The sequence below is a fragment of the Protopterus annectens genome, chromosome 7.part0, assembly GCF_019279795.1.
Source record: "Protopterus annectens isolate FY-2018-M chromosome 7.part0, PAN1.0, whole genome shotgun sequence".
Classification (NCBI taxonomy): domain Eukaryota; kingdom Metazoa; phylum Chordata; order Ceratodontiformes; family Protopteridae; genus Protopterus; species Protopterus annectens.
In genome coordinates, this window is record NC_056739.1 from 352,091,107 (window position 1) to 352,112,744 (window position 21,638).

Genomic DNA, 21,638 nt, shown 5'->3' on the forward strand with positions numbered 1-21,638 from the left:
GGGGTAGCGGTTGCTTGGATGTCTGCTTTGGAGGTCTCTGCTGCTTGGGCAGATTTTTATTTAGAGCCTCCGAGTATGTTTTTGTGTGTTTATGTGTTTGGTTTGCTGTTGCGATAGGTCTATGTGAGACTGGATTTGTGGTGTGTGTGGTTACCTTCTCCTCCTGACTGACTGCGCCAGTACTGGGTTGAGAGAGCTCAGCCTCCAGTTTGGCTATATAGTTGCATCTCTCACATATATTTGAGCTTGTTGGGAGGAGGAGAGGGTGGTCTGTGTACATTAGGCAGTTGTAACATTGCCTCAAGATTCCCAGATTCACCAGCTGGACTGGAGTAAACCCGAAACTGATTTTTGGACATGCCAGAATAGTATAAGGAACTATTTTTTGACTGATCAAAAAGGACCAATAAGGAGCCAAGTACTTAAAGGGAGTATAAGAGGGTGTAGTGCTTTAGTTTATTAGTGCTTACTTATAAGATTACTTATACGAGCAACTGCAGGGCTTTAGAATGAAAATAGAGTGCTTACTTTGAGATTTAGAACAGTTCTAAGGGAAAAAGTGAAGAGCAGACTTTGTGGAGCCAGGAATAGTATAAACCCATTTAAGCGGCGCTGCCCGATGCTGGGCTATGCACAAAATCGTGCAAAACCGTGCAAATGCAGGTTTTAAAGCAGGAAAACTGAAAGAGATAGGAATTGACCCAAAACGGCCAATAAGCTACTAGTTTCAGAGCTGAGACCACTCCTCCAGGGACAGATAGGCTGCTCAAAGCTCCTTACTCTCACTGGTGAACAGAGAAGCTTCCTCCTATCCAAGTAAGGATATGGGCAACACAGGAAACTATATCACAGTCCGGAATTCAGCAGAACCTGAAATCTGGACTAATCTAGTTCAGCAAATGCGGGAAAAGAGAATATTTTTTTTTTTTTTTTTTTTTCAGGAAACAGCAGAAAAACACACAGAAAACACTGTAAATGCTATAAACAGGCTAGCACACTTTAGTGTGTAGCCTACAACAGTTATACAATACAAAAACAACTTAAATTGATATAAAACAAGTGCAAAAACTGTAAAAAGCAGAAAGCAAATGCAATTTAAACTTTTTAAAGCACAGATCAGTTAGAAATTCACTTTTAGGCGGGAAAAGGCAGTCGGAGCAAAAAAACAGAGAAAAAAATACTTAAATCTGGAAAAGTCTCTCTTGGGTCTCTCTGTTGCCAGTATCACTCTGCAGGACACCACGAGGAGCTGTGTGGAGTTGTATACTGGAACAAAACCGTGCAAATGCAGGTTTTAAAGCAGGGAAACTGAAAGAGATAGGAATTGACCCAAAATGGCCAATAAGCTACTAGTTTCAGGGCTGAGACCACTCCTCCGGGGACAGACAGGCTGCTCAAAGCTCCCCACTCTCACTGGTGAACAGAGAAGCTTCCTCCTATCCAAGTAAGGATATGGGTAACACAGGAAACTATACCACAGTCCGAAATTCAGCAAAACCTGAAATCTGGACTAATCTAGTTCAGCAAAGGCGGGAAAAGAGAATTTTTGGGGTTTTTTTTTTGTTTTTTTGTTTTTTTCTGGAAACAGCAGAAAAACACACAGAAAACACTGTAAATGCTATAAACAGGCTAGCGCACTTTAGTGTTTAGCCTACAACAGTTATACAATACAAAAACTACTTAAATTGATATAAAACAAGTGCATAAACTGTAAAAAGCAGAAGGCAAATGCAATTTAAACTTTTTAAAGCACGGATCAGTTAGGAATTTGCTTTTTAGGCAGGAGAAGGCAGTTGGAGCAAAAAAACAGAGAAAAAAATATTTAAATCTGGAAAAGTCTCTCTTGGGTCTCTCTGTTGCCGGTATCACTCTGCAGGACACCACGAGGAGCTGTGCAGAGTTGTATACAATAACAAACTTTTTAAATCACAGATTTGCTAAAGAACTGGCGTTTTAGGCAGAATTAGTTAAAACAGCAAGAAAAGCAGAAAAGTGATACTTAATCACTCCAACTCATTAAGATTTTTCTTGATGAGTGCTAGTGATGAACTCTGTTTTACATAGATAGGTAGCTTGTTCCAGAGTATGGGAAGTCTCTGGGACAGGAATCTATCCCTCCAGCATGTTCTGTTAATTGTGGTGATGAGGTTTAGGTCTCTAGAGCATGTGGCTCTGAGGGAGTGGGATTTCTTTTGGTGTAGCATTTCCAACAGCTGTGGGTTTGACATAGCTTTGTATGTTAGGCAAAGTCACCTAGGAGTAGGTAATATGCTATGGAGTAAAGCCGGAGTTTTTTGAGGCGGTCAGCATAGGGTAACTGTTTGAGTCCCATAATCCTCTTTGTGAGGTATTTTTGTGGCCTTTCTAGCTGCTGCAGATGCCTTGTAAGGTGCATTCTGAAATGGGTGTTGTACTCTATAATGGGGCTGATGAGAGCTAAGTAGACGGGGGACAATGACTTCTTTTTTCTTGGATGAGAACTCTTTCATGATGAGATGTGCCACGTAGAAGGATTTTCTGACTACTGTGGCAATGTGATTATTAAAGGAGAGGCTACTGTCCACTAGAGTCCCGAGGTTTCTTATCATGACTTCAGTGTTAAATGGGCTGCCGCCTATGTGGTAGTCCATGGGTACAGGATTTTTACCAAAGGGGATGACAATGCATTTTTGGCATTGAGCTTGAGGCCATGGCTCTGAGACCAAGCATCAGTCTTGGTGAGGCCCTTTTGCAGGATGTCCATGTCTGTTGGGGAGTCAACTATGGCACCCAATTTGCAGTCATCTGCGAACTTTGCCAGCCAGAGGCCCTCTGTGTTGGGCTGTACTTTAGAGAAGTATATCCTGAACAGGAGGGGACCTAAGACTGAACCCTGTGGTACTCCACTTGTCACAGGTTTGGAGTCAGATTTGAAATCCGCAATTTTTACAGTGTGGGTTCTGTCTGTGAGCCAGTTGGTGACCCATCTTGTGATGTATGTATTTATACCCAGCTTGGTGAGGTTATTTATGATGCCAGAATGGGGGAATGGTGTCGAAAGACTTGGCGAGGTCGAGATAGGCTGTGTGGACTGCCTTATCCTCATCCATGGCTTTGGTGACTGTTTCAAAGAAGTCAACCAGGTTCAGGAGGCATGATATGCCCTTCACAAATACAAACTGGGTGGGGTCCAGAGTTTGGAGGTTTCCAATATCATTGTTTATGAGTTCCATGACAATACGCTCCATGACCTTGCAGACCAGGCTTATTAGGCTAATAGGGCGATAGTTCCCAGGGTCCTTGGTGGCTCCCCCTTTGTGGAGTGGTACAACTGTTGCTGTGTGACATTCAGTAGGTACAAAGCCTGTCGAGAGGCTATGACTGAACATGATGCTTAGATGGGGGCTAGTTCGTTCTGAAGCTCATGTAGAATGCAGACAGGGATATTGTCCAGTCCCATGGATGCTGTGTTCTTGGCTTTCGATAGCACAGTTTACACCTGTTCATTTGTGATTGCAGGGGCACTGCATTCTTCTGGTATGGATATGGGCCCTTTAGGAGGTGGGGGGGTAAAGTTGGCACTGAACCTATCAGCCAGGATGCTCCTGTTACAGGTTACCAAGACTAACAACTTCCATGGCAACTCTCTGTACCCCAACTGTATCTCCAGGATATGGAACTCAACTCCCAAGCCTATACTAACTACTGATAACCTTCATAACTTTAAATCTGTGCTCAAAACCCACCTATCCAAATCCTGTTTCTGTTCTTGTCTAACCCCAGGTTAAATAACATTTCTGCTCACAAGTTCTCAGCCTGTACTGTCTTAACCCATCTGTATATACTGGCTGAAACTAGATATATTTCTTTATTGTAATTATCTACATTTGTATTACCCTCCTATAGCTGTGAAAAATGTGAAAAATTCTTCTTTGATTGTACAATATGTATAGTTTGCTACTTGTGATTACATTTACATGTGTCCACCACTTACTGGAAATGTAAAATTACACTGACCTTATGTTTCTTTTTTTCTGTTAAACTGTACACAGTGTATTTGTTTTTTATCTGTATATGTTGTATTGCTCATGCTATGTATGTATTCTTTTTAATGTGCTTTTTCCCCAGGGCCTCTGCTGAAAAAAGGGTTAACCTCCCAGTTGGACTATCCCAGTAAACAAACATAAAATAAAATAAATAAATAAGAAGTGAATACTAAAACATGACCAAATGCTATCTCAAGTCATCAGACTAGCACTATGAGTCAAGCTTGGGTGAGCTGATCAAGTGACAAAACTGATTATAACAGTTAAGTTCCGAGTGTCAGTGAAATGGCCTTTGATGACATTTTAAATGCATGCTTATGTGGAATTTGTTGGATTGTTGTCGGAAGGCTCTTGCCACAGTTCAGTAGTGAGAAGTCAGTTAAGGGACACTGACAGATAAGCAAGCTATCATTTGGTAGAAGAAAGATCTTAAGGAAGAACATACTACTTCATAAAAGATCACAGAGAAAGATTATTCTTGCAGTGAAACAGTATTATCAGTCTTTCTTAAAGTGGTCCATTTGGAATAGTATTCAAATTCTAGCTAGTTTATTCATCTGACAAAGTGATAATGGTTTGTCTTTGAAGTGTCTTCAGCTCAAACTGTGGCTAATTCTGAGTATGCCTGTTGCAGTTTGGCAAATAAAACTGAGGTATAAATAAGGGCCATTACTCAGAAACTTCATCTGGTGCTTATCACTAATAGTTTGTGATAAATGGTGTAACATGGTAGAGCCAAATCTAGCTTTTAGTTTTTTTTTTTTTTTTTTTTTTAATTACTGGTTTGGTACATTAGTTCATAGGTTCATACTAGGCTATCTGCCCTAGGGCATTTATAAGCCTAGCCAGAGTGTGGTTGGCTTTCGCCACCCATTTTGCCCTTTTTCGAGGTTAGTATACTGTGCCTCTGTCTAACAGTGACACAGAAGTGATAACCGAATTAATTTTATTGTCGAGTTGACAGTAACATCAGGAAACTTCACTGATTTAACTATTTCAAGGGAACAAATACACTAAAGGAGATACAATGCAGTGAGTTATTGGAATGAGCTTTAGTATTTAAGGGAGACATCACTGGTTTGGCTTTTGCTGGAGGACAGAGTCTAACAGGCAGTATTTAAACTTGATGAAATTACTACAGGGTTGTCAGCACTACAGCGAGGTTATGTAATTAATAAAGATGGTGAGAAGGAGTGGGCCTAGGCTAGGCCTTGGGTAACAGGAGGAGACATCACATCAGCCCATCCTACTGGCTGAGATGTAAGAGATAACTAGAGGGCCTACAGATAAGATAACAGCCAGACCATAATAGCAGAAGACTACTGTTTGACTAAACTGAAGAGCTATGATAAATCAAAAACAGTGCTATAATGATGTTTTCTTGACTCATCTCTTGAACTGAAAAAAAGGTAATTTATCATTTGACATGCCCAGTTGTAAACCCATGAAACTCATGGCATATTTTGTTGAGACACGTACTAGATAAGCTACATAGAAATGCATTTGTTTTTAATTTTTAATTTGGGCTGGACAAAACCAATAAGACAGAAGTTATTGTGTGTTCCTGATCATCAAGGGAGTCAATTTGTACCCTTTTCTAAAGCTGTGGTGACTTAGAGACCCTAAAAGTAATTGTCAAGCAAGCACTAAAGCCTGAAAAGGGTGGGTATTGTCAGGGCAGTGATGCATGTCCAAAGGTGGTGTGAGGCTCAATGTCTTACCACCCCCTGGAATAGCATTAATCCCCTGAGGATGCCCACGTCAGACACTATTACTGTTAGAGAATGGACTATCTAGTACATTGTTTTGTATTTTCTTTTTACTACTACATATTTTTTACATTTTTCATGTAAAATAGTTGCTCATTTTAATGGTTCAAACTTGCTATAGCATGCGTAATTGGTGGAGGTAATATTTTACATCCAAAATATGTGTAATTATTTAATGGCTGTACAAACACACATTCAGAAGCACAGACAGATTCTTAAAAATCTACATAGAAAAGCACACATGACCATCAATTACAGCCACTTTACTGAGTGAATACATCTCTTATGGCTTACTGTGAGCAAATGAAAAAAAAAAAAAAAACGTGCAATGAAATGCATTGAAACCGCCCACCCATGCCTCTTACCTGTATTTGATTCTTAGGCATACTTTTCCTCTGTCTCTCTAAGGATGATTGATTTGCTGGTGAATCACTGAGGATTAAGGCTAGACAATGCCCAACATTCAAGTTTCATACTGACGGTTTATGGAATACATGCTGACAGACTGTATGTTGCACTCTAAAGACATTGGTATTTGCATGTGCTGCCTCTGTCTCTGTCTTTTTCTTGCACAGTCTGTTTTCTTCTCTGTCAAGTACACACATGCATGCACAGTTACACATGCACACTTTTTTTTTTCAATTTTACACTCTAAATGGCAATGCTGCATTAAGCGAGGAATGTCCAAATTAATATAATGCTGTCAGTACCATTCAAACTACTTAGTTAAGAAATGACTGAAAAGAGATAGAAGTCTCTAGCACCTGTAATGCTTAGTTGGCTATAATGCTTTTGGGATGGTTTTTGAATTTTGGTTCATGACCAAAAGATAAAGATGTGAAAGGTGATCATTGAAAGGAGTATGAAATTGTCCACAAATGAGAGATGCAACTGGTTTTGGATGAGATAACTCAATCCAGTATAAGTCAGTTTATGTTGATTTAATTAGTTATGTAAACTCATATAGCAAACAGCTTGGAGTGAAAGAGTAGTTCAGCAGTAAACGTGAAGTCTGCCATGACTGATAATTTACTGTTGTTTGCTAGAAAGAGAAGGTATGGTCTGCTGTTCTTATATTGGAGATAGATGAAATATAGATCAAACCAAACAATTATTTTGGTATTGAAAGACCAAAATGTTAAAGACTAAACTATTGAACTCCTGACTAGCCCCCTCTGCAGGACCCCTGCGTGCACTCATTCCTGGGTCCATACCCCTTCAGGACACATTTTGGCACTCATTCCTTGGTTCGCCGTGGTAGGGGGAATTGGTATTTAGGACTTTTTTAGACATTGTGGTCTTTAGCATATTGGCCTTTTGATATTGTGGTCTCAGGATTATAGGTTTCAAGACTGTAATTGTATGTGAGTGTATGAAAAGGTGATCCAGGTATCAAAATTTTTAACACTTGTCACACACTCAAAACCATTTGAATTACAAAGATTTGAACACACAATATATCAAATCACAAAGATTCGAACAAAAACAAAAACTGCTTGTTTTGCAGGGGAGCAATACCCCCTGCACCCCTCACTTACCAGTCTGTGCCCACCACACCAGTTTATAATTTATACCAAAGAGATCACAGTACAGTGGGGGAAGGGTAAATTCTCTAATCCACAGTACACCATGATCTCGCACAACAAAAGAGCCATTATGTTCAGTCAGTTGATTTTCGATCAGCTGTACCAGCTTTTTGCAGTTCAACAAAACGACTTGTTGATGGGTTAAATCTAACACACACACATGCACCTATAGATGTGTATTAATATATATATATATATATATATATATATATATATATATATATATATATTACCTTCAGTTGATTGAACAGCCAAAATGCCGAACATTATATGGCCGAGACCATATAACTGACATTTTGGAAGTTCAAACAGAGTGAATGGAGATCGCCGTACATTGCGGGACAGGAAATTTGCTGTTTTTGTCAATGTAGTGCATTCTCAGAGTTGGTATATTTAATTAGCAGGGGGTGTGGGGTGTGCAGGAGGGCAAGCCCCCACCCCCCCGCAAAAAACAAACAAAAAATATTTTTGTTTCTATTTTAATTTCGAACTTCCGAAATGTTGGTCATATGATCTCGGCCTTTTAACATTCAGCATTTTGGCAGTTCAATCAACTGAAACTAATATATATATATATATATATATATATATATATATATATATATATATATATATATAGACACACACACACACACACACACACGCACACGCACATGTATCTTCACTGTAATAAAAGCTAAATATCTGTTAAGTGTGACAGGATTAAATTAAGGTGGCTGTGTACAAGTACATCACATAAAATTCATCCTCTGATCTTTATGTTTATACAGAAACTGGAGTTAAAATCATCTAGTGTCAGAATTTCCCATTGTTTATGTAAATATGCCACCAAGTCACTGATAACCGTATTGTATTCAATAACAAAATATTTATATATGAGACATTATTAAAATCCATTGACATATTATTTTTCCTTGACACTTCTCCAAAGGAACCTTTCTATTACAGTTCTGTTATGATCTCTATTTGAGAAAAACATCTTTGTTATATTAGCCTCAGTCAAAACTTCTTTCTGCTTACTACTTGCTCACCTAGCTCATAAATATTTGCCATATGGTAAAGAATTTATTGTGGTGACTTCTTTTTAGCACAAAGGCATATCATGTTATATTATAGGTTTTCCAAATAAAACACTGGTTACATGATGACTGCCCCATCAAGTAACAAAACTAAAAAACTAATTTACAGTTTATCGGGTATATTTGTAATACTTTATCCAGCCAGTTACTCATTTCTGATAAAAAATATGTCAGCCTCTGACATGTCCCCTTGACAAATAAATAAGTCATCTTTAGATCAGAAATATAGACTGTTACTTTTTAAAAAATTTTAATTCCCAAAGCTCCATACAAAATGCATATGGGGGTGAATGGGGTACTTATTGCTGTGTCTATAATTTAATTGTAAAAAAAGACCATCAGATTCACAGAAATCATTAAGCAAACAGAAATTAAGTAATTCTGTCATATAGTCAGTGTGTCATGACTTAAAAAGACTTTCATAGCTTCTATATACCAAAATAATGCTTAATATTCACATATAAACTGAATATGCCCACTGTCATCCAGGGTGCCCTTCAGTAGATCCACATTTTGGAAAGTTTAACTTTTTATGGTCAAGACAATAAGACTGATTTTCTGAAAAGTCAGTATTTTCAATTGAGATGACAGTACAGTGAAAATAGGGGAATTTTCCCTTCCCTCACTGTATTGTGATCTCAGAATTGGTAAATATCATTAGCGGGGGAGAGTAATATAGTTCGAAGTTCTGTAACTTCAGTGTTATAATAGGGACCCCTCATCCAATACATATTAGAATCACATTTTATCACTTTTTCAGTAAATCAGTGGAACCCTTACTATGTCACGATAGCGTTCTTATATACTTTAGTATATAATTACTAATAAATCTTTTAACCTATTCATTGGAAGTGTCCGGTATAGTGGGTTAGCGAAGGGAGAGCTGATTTTTGTTGGGGCAAGCTGCATCAACTATGAAGCTGAAAACGTACTCTGCTGTGTTTTTCCAGGAACACAGAAGGGATCTATTTAAAGTATATTTTATGGATCAACAATGAGTCTTTGGGGCAGAGGAAATAAGATCTGGTTAGCAAATCTGGTATGTAGTCTCAGAGGCTACTTAATATATCATATTCTTCCTAAAAGCATTTACTAAATGCAAATACCTGACCTACATGAGCAGCTTATACTGAAGGTTTCGTCATCAGTAGATGACCGAAAATGACCGTTTTTACTACTAATTCTGTCATTAATTCTATTCTGCAGAAATATAAATTGCCTGGAAATGCTAAAAGATGTGTTTAATTCAATGGCTACATCATCTACAAACATTGATACTAAAATATGGCATGGCACATCTGCAGGAAATTTGGGAATATAGTGATTTTAGCATCAAAATAATAATTTCAAAGGATTAGGTATACTGGAGCACAATATTACCATAGGTCGGATAAAATAGATAAATTAATGACAGATTATAAGCTTTTGTCCATTTATTAATGGTCAGTTAAAGGAAATGTATGCAGTTTGGCTGTGAAAAGTTTATTTTTCAGATATGAACTTTGTGAAAATAATTTATGTAAGATGCATCAAATAATGATCTGAAAGATATGGAGTCATATTAGTGTTGAGTTTGTTAAAAAATCTGGAATGTATTTTGATTGAAAGCAAGACAGTCCAGAGAATGAATTTTTTAGAGACAATAATATACATTCTGAGACAGCAATGGCATTTGACAACAGCAAGGTCCTGATATCTGTGTTTACCATTAACGGTAATAATTTCTTATATTAAGTAACATTATACTGATAGAAGCTCCCTTTCTTACTGCTATTTATCACATTAGAGAAGACAAACCACTCCAGTATTTTCCACTTTTACCCTGTGAATAATGTCTTTACGATGTCATGTCAGTCATTTTATGATTTTAACTGCATCGGCATATGATGACATAAATGAAACTTAAACAAATAAAACCTACTTTGATTATTATATAAGGAAGACTATCTTACAAGGCAAAAACTAAGCTGGGCTGTGGACTATTAGACTGGTTGAAGGTTCAGATAAGCAGGTATGTTCTGAAGGGCCACTTAAAGCTTGTGAGAATTTGGGGGGTGCTGACTTAACCATTGGAGAGGTGCAGAGCTTGACTGAATGCTAGAATTTGCAAGCTGCACTACATAAGCCTCCAGTAAGTGCAGAGCCTGTTAAAGAATGAGAGCCCAGACTATAATCTTAGCCTGAAGTGGAGTGCAGGCACCACAAAAACAGTGTAATATGGTGGCGACAGGCTGTGCCATTCTGCACCAGCTGGAGCCGGTCAAGTTCCAAATTAGCAAGCCTATGTAAAGGAAGTTGCATTAAGCATGCTTGAAGGAAATCAAGGTACACAGAACCACTAAAAAGTTTTGAAGAAGGAGAAGGTGCATAATTTGAGTCATATTTCTTTGAAAGAAAGCACTAATAGGTTCATTAATTAGTACTAGGCCAACTATTCTTGTGGGCTATTTTAAGTCTAGACAATTACCTCATGTGAGAATCAAACCTTGCACTTTGTGTTTGTGAGGTAAACACCTTAGCCATTATGCCAACCTCCCAACCATATGCCCTAAGCACAGCTGACACCTGCCTTGAAGTATCAGGCTGTCATTTAGGACAATACTGAGGTTTTTTCTCCTTACTTGGAATGTCTAGTCATTCCTACAGAAATATTGGGGCAAGAGCTGGACTGCTGAAATTCTTAAAGACCATGTACATTGTCATGGTGAATGGCCACTATCTTAGAGGTATTAAGCTTCAAGTGATTACTGTTCATCTAGTTTTAGATGATTTCAAAAATCATAATTAAGAAAAGTGACAACAGATTTATGCTCCTGAATGAGAGAGAGGGAGATCTGTATGTCATCTTTTTAATGGGTTTCACCAAGAAAATATGTACAATGAAAACAACAGACCCCAGATGGAACCTTGTGAGACACCACCAGATGTCAAACATTAGGAGGAGGAAGAATTTATCCATGATGCTACCTACCGAGTGCTTCTGGAACAGAAACAGTTAAAATGATTTTGAGCAATGCCAAGAATCTCTTAATGTCGAAAGGCAGTTCATGAGGATGCAATTATCAACCACATTACATGCTGATGGGAGGTCAAGCAGGACCAGAACAGAAAAGTAACCATCCTGGGCAAGGGATATTAAGCTGGAAGATACTAATGACAGTCTGAAGTAGTGGGAAGGCAATGGCAATATAATACTGCCAAACACCTGAAGTGCATACATTTATTCAGGTCCAGGATAGAAGATACTGAGCTATTTTTAGATGTATTAATCTTAAATATTTAATTTGCAGGGAGTGTGTGTGCTGATGGAACAGATACACGTGGTGATTTTGATCATCTAAGAAATGACTAATGCAGTAGCAACAGCATAGGGCAGTGATAATCCAAATCTGCATTATGTAAAGAAGAAAGTAACATCAATGCTTTTCCATGTATCACCAAAAACATATTTGCACCTTAGACTGAATGTAAAATGTATTATTTTGTCTGTATTCATTTAATGCATCCTTACAGTGCTGTGTATGTTTGTGTTCAAACAGTTATATATTTCCTAGTATTATTTCTATTTGTTAACCATGGTAGAGCATTGATCCCCACAGACTTTTCTCAGACTCAGTCATGGGAGTGCTGTCTGGATAACTGACTTGCCCAAGGTTGCACAGTTAGGCAAATTGAAGCTTAGGGAATCAAACCCCGAACCATAGCAATCTGCTCATTAACGGTGTTAACTCTCTGCATTAGTTCCTCCATATCACCAATATACCCTTCTTGATTTACAATATTGTTGTCTTGATCATCCCCATTTTAAGCAATCTATAAGCAACTCCAGTCCAATATTAATAGTGTTACAAACTTTCACAAATTTTCAAGGAAAAACAGGTTATACTTAGCTGAGGCAAGACAATGTATATGTTCTTTGCCACCCACATAAGACAAAAAGCTGTACCAGTCCATATCTCCCTCTCTTTCTCTCTCTAGTCAACTCCACCACTGAATCTGGATGTGTTACATCATTCAAGTACCAAGGTATCACTTTATACTCCCCTGTATCTTTGACTACTTACGTCACTTTATTTAAATCCAGCATTAATAATACAGTGCCTGTTGTTATATCTTGACTCCTGAAGGCAAAGCTGCCATTAATGAAGGTATCCTACTGTTTGCCTGTTCCTACAAGAAGAATTTAGTTAACATAAATGAGCAGACGCACTAATTATATTTGCAGATTCTTCCTTCTCTGTCGTTCATATGAATATTGTTGTCTTTCCTTGTAATCAAGTTGGTTTTCAAGTTATGAACGTTCTGATCTGTTCCTTACAGTACAGAACAAATTCCTTAACAATGCCAGCATCTCCCAACTCTCCTGCAAAATTAAGACCCTCAAGCACGAATTATGTTCTCCATTCCCAGCCAAACACACTGATCTTTCACTGACCACCAGTCTTGCTTACCTCTTGCCATTCCTTTTCCATAACTGGGCCCAACCTACTGGATAATCTACCAGTGGTTATTTAAAAGACCCCCTGACTGACTGAGCTCAGATTACAACTAGTCTAACACCTGCAAGACAAAGCCAAATGGTGGTGGTTCCTACACTATTCTTTCTCTCTCCCTGGTGGTTCCTACACTATTCTTTCTCTCTCCCTGGTGGTTCCTACACTATTCTCTCTCTCTCCCTGGTGGTTCCTACACTATTCTTTCTCTCTCCCTGGTGGTTCCTACACTATTCTCTCTCTCTCCCTGGTGGTTCCTACACTATTCTTTCTCTCTCCCTGGTGGTTCCTACACTATTCTTTCTCTCTCCCTGGTGGTTCCTACACTATTCTTTCTCTCTCCCTGGTGGTTCCTACACTATTCTTTCTCTCTCCCTGGTGGTTCCTACACTATTCTCTCTCTCTCCCTGGTGGTTCCTACACTATTCTCTCTCTCTCCCTGGTGGTTCCTACACTATTCTTTCTCTCTCCCTGGTGGTTCCTACACTATTCTCTCTCTCTCCTGGTGGTTCCTACACTATTCTCTCTCTCTCCTGGTGGTTCCTACATTATTCTCTCTCTCTCCTGGTGGTTCCTACACTATTCTCTCTCTCTCCCTGGTGGTTCCTACACTATTCTCTCTCTCTCCTGGTGGTTCCTACACTATTCTCTCTCTCTCCTGGTGGTTCCTACACTATTCTCTCTCTCTCCCTGGTGGTTCCTACACTATTCTCTCTCTCTCCCTGGTGGTTCCTACACTATTCTCTCTCTCTCCTGGTGGTTCCTACACTATTCTCTCTCTCTCCCTGGTGGTTCCTACACTATTCTCTCTCTCTCCCTGGTGGTTCCTACACTATTCTCTCTCTCTCCCTGGTGGTTCCTACACTATTCTTTCTCTCTCCGTGGTGGTTCCTACACTATTCTTTCTCTCTCCCTGGTGGTTCCTACACTATTCTTTCTCTCTCCCTGGTGGTTCCTACACTATTCTTTCTCTCTCCATGGTGGTTCCTACACTATTCTCTCTCTCTCCCTGGTGGTTCCTACACTATTCTTTCTCTCTCCCTGGTGGTTCCTACACTATTCTCTCTCTCTCCTGGTGGTTCCTACACTATTCTTTCTCTCTCCCTGGTGGTTCCTACACTATTCTTTCTCTCTCCCTGGTGGTTCCTACACTATTCTTTCTCTCTCCCTGGTGGTTCCTACACTATTCTTTCTCTCTCCCTGGTGGTTCCTACACTATTCTCTCTCTCTCCCTGGTGGTTCCTACACTATTCTCTCTCTCTCCCTGGTGGTTCCTACACTATTCTCTCTCTCTCCCTGGTGGTTCCTACACTATTCTTTCTCTCTCCCTGGTGGTTCCTACACTATTCTCTCTCTCTCCCTGGTGGTTCCTACACTATTATTTCTCTCTCCCTGGTGGTTCCTACACAATTCTTTCTCTCTCCCAGGTGGTTCCTACACTATTCTTTCTCTCTCCCTGGTGGTTCCTACACTATTCTTTCTCTCTCCCTGGTGGTTCCTACACTATTCTTTCTCTCTCCCTGGTGGTTCCTACACTATTCTTTCTCTCTCCCTGGTGGTTCCTACACTATTCTTTCTCTCTCCCAGGTGGTTCCTACACTATTCTTTCTCTCTCCCTGGTGGTTCCTACACTATTCTTTCTCTCTCCCTGGTGGTTCCTACACTATTCTTTCTCTTTCCCTGGTGGTTCCTACACTATTCTTTCTCTCTCCCTGGTGGTTCCTACACTATTCTTTCTCTCTCCCTGGTGGTTCCTACACTATTCTTTCTCTCTCCCTGGTGGTTCCTACACTATTCTTTCTCTCTCCATGGTGGTTCCTACACTATTCTCTCTCTCTCCCTGGTGGTTCCTACACTATTCTCTCTCTCTCCCTGGTGGTTCCTACACTATTCTTTCTCTCTCCCTGGTGGTTCCTACACTATTCTTTCTCTCTCCCTGGTGGTTCCTACACTATTCTCTCTCTCTCCCTGGTGGTTCCTACACTATTCTTTCTCTCTCCCTGGTGGTTCCTACACTATTCTTTCTCTCTCCCTGGTGGTTCCTACACTACTCTCTCTCTCTCTCCCTCCCTAGTTCAACTCAGTACTCCACAATTAGCATTTCTGTTATCCAAATGTATTTTGTAGATATACCATAACCACTTTCTGGAATTATAATGCTGATATGGTTTTATAAAATAGTAAGATAATTATTAATATTATTACATAATATGTCACATAAATAGTGTATATAGCCGAAAAATATCACTTGTTAGTATATTCTGTTGGAGAAGTATATTCAGCAAATATGTACTAACTATTTTCCAGAATTTGAAATCTTTCATTAGTAACCCTGATTGTATGCTATTGGTTCCTGGGTCTATGAAGCAGGAGTACAGGGCCCTCACTTTCAGCCAAATGACTGGGGTTCACTTAATGGCCTTGACACTGCAGGAGTCAAGCAGAGAGGGAGGATTGAAGAGACATGACCTGTTAACCTCTCCCAGGTGTGAAGTGATGCAGCCGCCCTCAGGAGCATAATTGGACATTTGTATTCTCATGCTTTGGGCAGATGGGTAGGACTGCTTGAAAGGAATGCCCCTTTTCAGAAGTAAGCACACATTCCTTGCATTCAGCATATTGCATGTTCTCTACTCAGCACTTTACAGACTGCACATTAGAAAAGGACCACAATTAAAAAAAATCACAAACCATCTCAGATGGCTGGCTGAAGAATGGCTCTCCCTATCAACACCCACCTTGGTGGTGGGGAACACATGGCCAGATGAACCAGGAGGAGACTGATGACTGTTAAGCCGTAGGGACAAAGTGAGCAAAGTAAATGAGCATATGCTATTATAAATGAGCATGTTAGTAAAAATGAGCGTGTTATTAGAAATGAGCATGTTAGTAGAAATGAGCGTGTTATTAGAAATGAGCATGTTAGTAGAAATGAGCGTGTTATTAGAAATGGGCGTGTTATTACATTTTTTCTTGTATATTATGTTCTGTCTTGGGCTGTGGTTAAAATGTCTCACTTGAGATCAGGAAAATAAATAAAATTAATTGTTGACATTAATGACACTATTCACCAAAGTCAGAACAGAGAGTCAGGATGGCAGAGATGTAGTTTGTGATAGCACTGCATGTGGATTTTGGGCTTGAATGGCAGTAATTGAGCTGCACTATATTCAGACTAACATGGCAAAAAGTACAAAAGCTTTGCAAGGCTAAAAGGAAGTTTTTGTTGTACATGTGTTGTTTCAAATAACTAAATCATTTCTGGATGCATATAACACCTCAGAGAGAGAAAGAGAAACCATCAAATTATAGGTCTGTGCACAACCGCAAAGATAACTTGTTAAAAGACAGGGATAGCTAGTAAATCAAATACTAATTCTACTAAGTTACTTTATATTCCATTAAAATGTAAGCAACCTGCTTCAAATATAAATACCAAATTTCTGGGCTACCCTTCTGTTAGAAAAGGAACAACCTCCAAGTTCTGTGCATCAGATATAAACACCAAAGATTGACGTATATTAATCTGCTATTTCACATTTCTGGGCTGTTGTTCATAAACATCTACTGCAAATTAAACAGCAGCCAAGGGAAAATTTGACTAAAATACAGGTCTACATGCTAGCTAGTTAAATTTCAATATTCAGAGTAGCATTTATTATCAAAATATATAATATAGCAACTGTACAGTTATGAACAATACAGAGGCATAATGTTTTGATTACTATCTCTGCAGTCAGGTAGTATTTTGGGTGGGATAGCTGATAAGAGTGGACAAGTAAGTGGCCAGAGGCTAACTTACACCATAATGGAAACATTAGCACTTGAGTTTTTTTTGTAGTAAATGTGTTATAAAAAAATATCAAGCATGATGTCACCAGCGCTAAGCTTTAAAATGGTAGAGCCCTAAATACATCCAGCCTAGGTTAATTTGGTGATCCAGGCACTGGAAGTGCTATGTGGGGTGGCAGAGGAATAATAGGGCATTACTTACTTTCCCCTTCCTGACAGGTAGGAGTGTGAAGTCTTATCTCTACGTGTGCAGATGTCATTAAAATCTCAAGTGGAAACCTGAGCTAAGGTGGAAGTGTCACTTAATCTTACATGGGGGTGGGGTATTCTTGAGCATTATGCCACCTATGGAAGCCACAGGTCACCCTTGCACTGCCTACTGCATGTCCACCTTTTGAGTACTTCTGCAGCACATGCAATTGAAAAATAGTAAAGCTTAAAGGAAAGCCTGTCTAAAGGCTACCCAAATGACTACCATGCCACAGCTCAGCCTTCACACTGTAATGGGTTGGTGAATAAGCATATGACTCCGATATGTTAGGGGACAAAGATTGCATAAAAAGTGTGACATCATGAAAAGGACAAGAACAGAGCAGAGCTCCTTACTATGTCACTAATGACCTAGATTAATTTAATGGAGAGGTGGTTGGGAGGATTGGATTAGGTGGCCTACAGCGTGCCTGACAATGGCTACTGGCTGTCCATGAGCTTGTAGCAAGGCCAGACAGCTGGCACTGGATTTTCCAGTCATTGTCTGTCAAGGTGATTGTCCACATGTGGAATCTCACACTCCTTAACCACTCTTCATAGCCTGTGGCTCAATCAGGTATCCTTGGCTTCCACTGGGAAGTGTAAGGCATAGGAAAAAGTCACCCACTCCCTCCTCCGCATCAGGTGATTGTCCTGTACTTTGGCATCTTGCCCTTGATTCCTTGAAGTAGTAGGACTGTCTATAGTTTTCATCAGACCTAACCTGACTTGATTAAGTGTCATATACTCAGGAAGTAGGTAAAATAAATGGTCTGCTTGGAATTAATTGACCAGTGTCTGAAGTCAAATGAGGAGACATGCCTGAAATAATCATAAAGTCATCCATCATAACCACATAAATCTACTCACCCTTTTAATAAAGGTAGCTGCTTTGTTGCTTACAAATTTTGCAATTGATCCATTATGCCATAGAAATCCCACTATCCTACCAGTGATTATTCAAATACTGAATGCATTAAGACAAACAGACAACTGTGTGTTTCTGCCTACAGTCACAGTAGTAACTTATAATTATACCCACTTTACTTTATTCTTGCGCCAGATCGATCGCATAGACAAGAAACAAATTCATTTATCTAAAACAGTTGCCAGCCAGCACTTTCACTTAAAATATGATGAAGGCAAAGACAACATAGAAGGCAAAAGTAATTGTGATTCTGACATTTTAATTTACGATACTGGTTCTTAATCCTCATATCTAGCAAACAAGTAAAAATCTACCCGACTGTCAGCAGCCTAAGAAAAAAATGGGTTAGTTTTGTGGATATTACTGAAACTATATTTATTTAACATGGAATGGAGCCCATATAAAAAAGTGAATAAGAATAGGATCTGCATACAAACCAAAATGGTAACACTGAGATGTTTGCAGATTGTGAAATGTAGGCAGAAACCCTGGGAAAGCAAAAATAAAGACTAAGTAATAGTTGTCACAAAATCGAAAATGTAGAAAAATTTCCACTCTAATATTTACACATCTCCATCACAAAAAATGTGTAACAATATTTGAGCCAGTAATATATTATATATATATATATATATATATATATATATATATATATATATATATATATATATATATATATATATATATATATATATATATACATATATGAGACTGTAGCATTAAACAATATGAATTAAGTTTATCTTGTGCATAGTCCAATATGAGCCAGAAAATACTTATTGCTTAAATCATGGTTTCTTGGAAGAAAGATCTCATATGCTTCATTTTTTTTTTTTTGGGGGGGGGGGGCTTTTAAAATATTTCTCTCCATAGCTGGAAAAGTGAATGATCTGTGTATGTCAAAATAAAAGTAATTAGTTTTTGTGAAACAGATTTGGGGATAATCTATAGCATTCACATATAGGGAGAACTAACATCATTACAGCATGGACAACTTTTTATTACATTTTTAGACAGATAAATGCAGACTAATCCAATGTTTGATAAGATACAGGTTCTGAGCCCTAAAAATGTAAGCACTTGCATGTACAGAGTTTAGATTTTTTTTAATGCATTTTTTGAGGGACAGACAAGAAAATGAGTATCTCCAAAGATTAAAATAACTGCTGGGTCTTACACAGAAAGATATTTTAAGGTATGTTATTGTAGTTTGTGCTTATTGGGTTGCTATAAGCAGGAAACACAAGAAAAGTATAGAATTTCACAGAACCCTATTGCTGAAATAAATAATTTAAAAAACTGTAATAAATATCTGAGACTAATATCCACTGTTTTAAAGTCCAGCAATGTCCTTTTAAATACAGTTTAAGTGCTTTTAATAAAAGAAGCATTGGGAGATGGGACAGCTAAACAGTCAGTGCGAATGCCTTGCTTTTATAAACTAAAATGCTTGTGCTTGCATATTTGAATATAAAATATGTACAGATTTCTTATTAATTAAAAAAGTTAACAAATTTTACAGCTTCTGTATTAATATGTTTATACTGGTTTTAAGTATTAAAGGAAAATTTTAAACAAATGAACTACATTCCCAGGTCTTAAAAGCACCTTTGAAAAAAGCAGTTAGTATTTTGCACTGACATTTCTTATCTAAAGGCATATCTGAAGAAAATCTAAATAAATGTGTAGCATTTATTCTGTGCTGAATATTATTGCACAGAATTAAATTAAAATTAGTGTAATACAAATAGCTTTAAAATGCGCTTTCGTACCTGATGTAAGAATAAAGATGAACAACATGATAGCTCCCATGTCTTCAGTGCATCAGTGGTAAATATAGTAACACAAATTAAAAAGGCTGTATGGTTTGATACATTTTTGAGTGTTTCCTGCCAAGAGGAAAGAAACCACTAGAGGAAATGACCATAAAATTGTGATCTACTATATGTCATAATCTAAGACTTTATTTTCTGCAGACTACAGTGGAAAATATGATGGTTGTGGCTAGATTTAAATCAACAGAGTTCCTGCCTTGCAAAGCTAGATGTGTTTAATATATATTGGGGGTAGCTAATGAAACAGAGAATCCTCATGTTTGTGGATAAAATGTCTTTAAAGGTACATTGAGGTTTTTAGACCATAATGCAATTCAGTGAATGATTATCAGACACACATCATGTGTGAGCACGTTTATATATGCTTGTGTGCGCATATGTATGGAAGGCCATAGAATATAATGGTTGACCAGTATCAATAATTTGCCACCAAAGGAGAGGCAGTGGAATGCAAGTTTGCAGAAATTAAGCCTTCACAATTTAAACTATGACAGAAAATTCTGGAAAATCTTTGCAATGAAAAAACATTCCCCTACAAGATTATATAAATAAAGCTTGTATACTTTCTGTGTTGATCCTCCTTCACTGTAGTGAAGCAATGAGTAAACAGGACCTAGAAGGATATGGTAAAAGCTGGTAAAAATGTGGATTCATCATTACAAAGCAACTCCAGTGAAGGCTTGTGTTTCTCCACCAGTAAAAAATCAAACCTCACACAAGTACAGTACCTCTACCAAACTGCAAGGAATCACCAAAAAAAGTCAGATGTGCAGATAAATGATAATCACAGAGTTTAATGTGGTTAACTGAGCTCTTTTATACTTAAGTTTTTTTTTTTATCTTTGGCCTTCTGAGTATTTTGAGTTTAGTTCTGAAGTCTTGTAGAGAAAGAATACAATGAACTCAAAGTTTTGAAAACAAACATAAAACTTTAATAAATTTAATGTAATAAAGTTAGTGCTTGCATCTCCCAAAATAAATCTCAAATAGGATAGGAGACTTCATCAGACTGTTGCACAAAACCTCACTTCACATTAAAGACTCTGTGTCATGTGTTTGAAGTGCCTTGTGTGAAAATGCCTTTTCAAAATAACACACGCCGTTAATATTAATCGACCACTTATACCTATTAGCATCTTTGTCTTTGTACATTCTCTCCTTTAATAGTCTAATGGTCTTGTCTATGTAAAATGAATGACTGATAAAACACGTAGCAATTTATATCACAAAATCAGACTTGTGGCTGAAGTATCCAGGAGAAGCGTAAGTACAAAAGGTATCATAACTAAACGTTACCTCATTCATTGATGACTCTTCACATACTACAGGCTTGATATTTGAAGGTACTCATTTTCTATGTATTCTTATATCCATGGAAGGGGTCTGTGTTCAAAACTTCTTTTAAATTCCTACCCTTCTGTTCAAACATCTTGGGTTGTTCCCAAGACATTTAAAGATACCTTTGTTTGCTTTGAATATGGCCCAATTTTCATAAATATTTTTATTGCTGTGCTTTTACTATATGTTATATACATAGCAGTGTCCCACTGTTAATCCTTAATTTCACTTACCGCTGATTCTGAAGCCTGAATAGTTTCTTCCGCCAAACTTTTTGTGATAACCTCTTACAACAAATAGTTCTACCAATATGGGACAAAGAGTGTTCTGGTTTTCAATCTGTGTAGTCAGTTGCATAACCCTATGATGCCTGCGTTTAACCGCAGCTTTTTTGGGCCGGGGACGCATACTTGTATAATGTAACTGAGAGATACTTCTTGCATTTGTGTAACTAATGCCAGCTTCAAGTCTGAACATGTGTCTAAATAAATTCTATTACTTTTATGCCTTGTACTAGTAAATTTTAACAAATCAATATCTGTAT

The 21,638-nt window shown here is 38.1% G+C and overlaps 1 protein-coding gene across 1 annotated transcript in view; it reads right to left on the reverse strand.

The window, feature by feature from the left end:
• Nucleotides 1–19,743, reverse strand: part of LOC122805814 (dentin sialophosphoprotein-like) — a 230,051-nt gene extending 210,308 nt beyond the window's left edge. Inside the window, exon 1 of the mRNA XM_044076073.1 lies at nt 19,694–19,743. Within this exon, the coding sequence (XP_043932008.1) occupies nt 19,694–19,733 (40 nt within the window). The 5' untranslated portion in view covers nt 19,734–19,743. The remainder of the gene's footprint in view (nt 1–19,693) is intronic.
• Nucleotides 19,744–21,638: the final 1,895 nt, after the last annotated feature.